We start from the raw sequence: 3,609 nt of genomic DNA on the forward strand, positions 1-3,609 counted from the left end.
TTCATTTTCTCTATCCCAGGAGGGTTGCCCAGGTGAGACTGGGTCCAAGTGAACTTCAGAGCGATCCTTAAAATGCAACAAGGACTCCAGAAGGACAACTTAAGTGGCAGGACAAGTAGGGGAGAGGTTCCCATCCATATTTTGTCTTAAGATGCACCAGGGTTGTCTCTCAAGCACCAGCTGGCTTAGCGTAATGACTCTATTCTCCTTTGCCTCCTGCCGTCCACCTACAATACTGAAAGATGGGCCAAGTGCTTGCCTCACTTTACTGTAAGTAATTGTTACTTCTAACAGTAGAAAGAAGAGTAGAATAGAAATAGGGTAGAAACCAGAGCACCAGTCTTGAGAGTCCTATGGAAACTCCAGTTCGAGTCTTAGGACCAGGTCTATAGCTTGAATAGACAGACACTAGTTTCCTTCTCTCACCATACAGATGAGGAAGAAGAGGAGGCCAAGGGAAAGCACAAGTTCTGGGTTTGGGGTTGAACTGGACTGGATGTGGCTTAGGCCGACTCACGGAACCTCTCCGAGGCTGCTTCTTCACGTGTTAGGTGGTGCTAATAATACGCGCTTGGTGTGAATAAGGGGTATTGTTCAAAAATTAAATGTGACCCTGTAGGGACAGCGCCTGGCACACGCAGGCCCCCGAGAGCAGGGCGCCCGAACGCACCTCTCGGGACGAGGGCGTGGTGGTGCAGGGCCCGGAGTGGAGGCCGGGCCGCCTGAACCTCGCCTCCCGCGGCCGCAAGCCGAGCCAAGAGGAACGCCTCAGGGCGAAGGGAAGCGCAGGGGTTAAAGCGCGGAGCTCGCGAAAGCCCCGAAAGCTGGAAAAACGGCTGCCCCCCCCCCCCCCCGCGCCCGCCTCCAATCCGCCGGGGCCCCGCGAGGCAGGCCCCGCCCCCCGCCCCCCGCCCCCCGCCGCCGGGGCGGTAGCCTCGCTCGCCCCCGCCCGCCCCCCGCTTACAAGACCTAATGAGCTCCCCCGCGAGGCCGAGCCGCCAGCCGGGCCCGAGCGAGGAGGCTGCGCCGCGCGCGCCGCGCCGGGGCGGGAGCCGGGCCGGGAGCCGGGCCGGGAGCCGGGCCTGGGTCGCGGGCGGGAGCCGGCCGGGGGCGCCCGGGAGCCGCGGCGATGGCGGTGCAGGCGGCGCTCCTCAGCACGCACCCCTTCGTCCCCTTCGGCTTCGGCGGCTCCCCGGACGCGCTGGGGGGCGCCTTCGGGGCCCTGGACAAGGGCTGCTGTTTCGAGGACGATGAGCCCGGGCCCCCGGCGGGCGCGCTGCTGGCGGGCGCCGAGGGCGGGGACGTGCGCGAGGCCACCCGCGACCTGCTCAGCTTCATGGACTCGGCGTCCAGCAACATCAAGCTGGCGCTGGACAAGCCCGGCAAGTCCAAGCGGAAGGTGAACCACCGCAAGTACCTGCAGAAGCAGATCAAGCGCTGCAGCGGCCTAATGGGCGCCGCGCCCCCCGGGCCGCCGTCCCCGGGCGCAGCCGACGCGCCGGCCAAGAGGCCGCTCGGCGCGGCGGGCGCGCAGGCCGTCGCGGGGCCGCCCCCCGGCAAGGCCGCCCCCCGGCGGGAGGCGTCGCAGGCCGCGGCCGCCAACAGCCTGCAGAGCCGGAGCCTGGCCGCGCTCTTCGACTCGCTGCGCCACGTCCCTGCGGGCGACGAGCGGCCCGGGGCCTCGGGGGCGGCGCCCGCGGCGGCGCTGGGCGCGGCGGGCGCCGGCGGCTCGGGAGGGGACGCGGCCGGCCCCGCGGGCGGGACGGCGGGCCCCGGCGCCAGGAAGGTCCCGCTGCGGGCGCGCAACCTGCCGCCGTCCTTCTTCACCGAGCCGTCCCGGGCGGGCGGCGGCTGCGGGCCGTCGGGGCCCGGCGTGAGCCTGGGCGACCTGGAGAAGGGCGCGGACGCCGTGGAGTTCTTGGAGCTGCTGGCGCCCGACTACGGCGCGGGGGCGGGGGCCGGGGCGGGGGCCGGGGCCGGGGCGGGGGCCGGGGCGGGCGTGCTGCTCGCCGCCGAGCCGCTCGAGGTGTTCCCCGCGGGCGCCGCCGTGCTGCGGGGCCCCCCGGAGCTGGAGCCCGGGCTGTTCGAGCCGCCCGCCGCGACGGTGGGGGCCCTCCTGTACCCCGAGCCCTGGAGCGCCCCGGGCTGCCCGCCCGCCAAGAGGCCGCCCCCGGCCGCCCCCCGCGGCGGCCTGGCCTTGACCGAGCCCTTGCGCCCCGCGTACCCCGCCGCCGCGGACTGCCCGGGCGGGGAGGACGCGCCCGGCCTGCTGGCGTCCTTCGCGCCCTTCTTCTCGGACTGCGCGCTCCCGCCGCCGCCGCCGCCGCCGCCGCATCAGGTGTCCTACGAGTACGGCGCGGGCTACGGCCGCTCGGCTTACGCGGGCCTCTGGAGACCCGACGCGGCGTGGGAGGGGGCGCCCGGGGAGGAGGGGGCGCCCCGGGATTGAGGGGGTGGGGCGCCCCCGGCCCCGCGCCTCTCCGCAGCCTCGGAACGACGGGAGCGCGCGCGCAGAGGACACGGGATCTAAAGATGTTCACTTAATAAAAGAAACTTGAGGAAAAGAAACGGAGAGGAGTTGGGGGCTGTTACGTCACAGCCTCAAGCGTTTGAAGACCGGCAAAGCCGTCGGTAGGTTCTCACCGGACCAGACCGCGGGGGAACCAGGCCGGGCGTCGGGCGGGGGTGGGGGCGGGGCGGGCCTGGCTTCCGTGGCCGCCCGACCCTCCGCCCACCTGGCTGCGGCCGCGGCGTGTCGTGGACTCGGCCCTTCCGAACGCAGCGCTGGCCCCTCCCTCTCCTCCCCCTCGAGAGCACGTGAATTAAAGGCTGTACTGAAACGAACGGAGCGAAGACACGTTATTGATTCGGGTGTTTTCTCGGAGGGCGGTTCCCGTAGCGCCCCCGCCCGGCCGGCCGAGGGCGCCCTGGAGGGCAGGAGGCGGCTGACCCGCTGCTGACCCGCTGCTGACCCGCTGCCGGCCCCCTGCGGGCCCTCGCGTGCGGGACTCTTCTCTGACCCTCGGAGCTGTTGTCTGCTCCTCTCCTCCAACGTCTCATGATCCTTCTTCCGGTGCTTTGCACGTTTACCGGCGCTGTTGCCTACTTCCCTCCTCTTTCTCCTGTTGGTGTCTCTTGATTTTTTTCTTTTTTTCTGTCAGCTTTTCTTGGTGTAGGAGGCTTACGTTTGGCAAACCCGCAAAGAGGCGTCCGTTTCTCTCCTTTCCCCATTCCTCAACCACTTTGCTGAGGCGGCAGGGGCAAGCTATAACCTCTTTGCATCTAAGCTTCCTTATCTGAGAGGAAGGGGATAATATCCCTTATCGATCGCTTCTTCATAGCTTGTCGGGTAGCTCGGAGGGGAAATGCATGAAACACCCCTTGGGGCTGCTTGGTCGATTCTGCAGGGGCGCATACTGTACAGACACATATCAATACTTTATACATACGGAGCCCTTAGGATTGCGAGTCCCAAGCTCTTTTTTTGGCCTAGGCCTGGGGATTGCTCCTTCCCTTACAAGCTGTACACGGCAATCTGCCCTTTCTCCTCCTGTTTCACTCCCTCCCCTCCCCTCCCCTCCCCTGCCCTCCCCTACTCCCCTTGGTTGG

At 68.2% G+C, this 3,609-nt stretch overlaps 1 protein-coding gene across 1 annotated transcript; it reads left to right on the forward strand.

The window, feature by feature from the left end:
• Window positions 1-1,029: 1,029 nt before the first annotated feature.
• On the forward strand, window positions 1,030-2,844 carry FAM181B (family with sequence similarity 181 member B). The gene has a single exon (XM_025419499.3). It carries the CDS (start codon window positions 1,130-1,132, stop codon window positions 2,447-2,449), a length of 1,320 nt encoding a protein of 439 aa, XP_025275284.1. The 5' UTR covers window positions 1,030-1,129; the 3' UTR covers window positions 2,450-2,844.
• The last annotated feature ends 765 nt before the right edge of the window (window positions 2,845-3,609 follow it).

Source organism: Canis lupus, chromosome 21 (assembly GCF_003254725.2).
Source record: "Canis lupus dingo isolate Sandy chromosome 21, ASM325472v2, whole genome shotgun sequence".
Classification (NCBI taxonomy): Eukaryota; Metazoa; Chordata; class Mammalia; order Carnivora; family Canidae; genus Canis; species Canis lupus.

Coding starts and splice junctions, on each gene's coding strand:
- FAM181B (XM_025419499.3), top strand. CDS start 1,130: ATGGCGGTGCAGGCGGCGCTCCTCAGCACGCACCCCTTCGTCCCCTTC.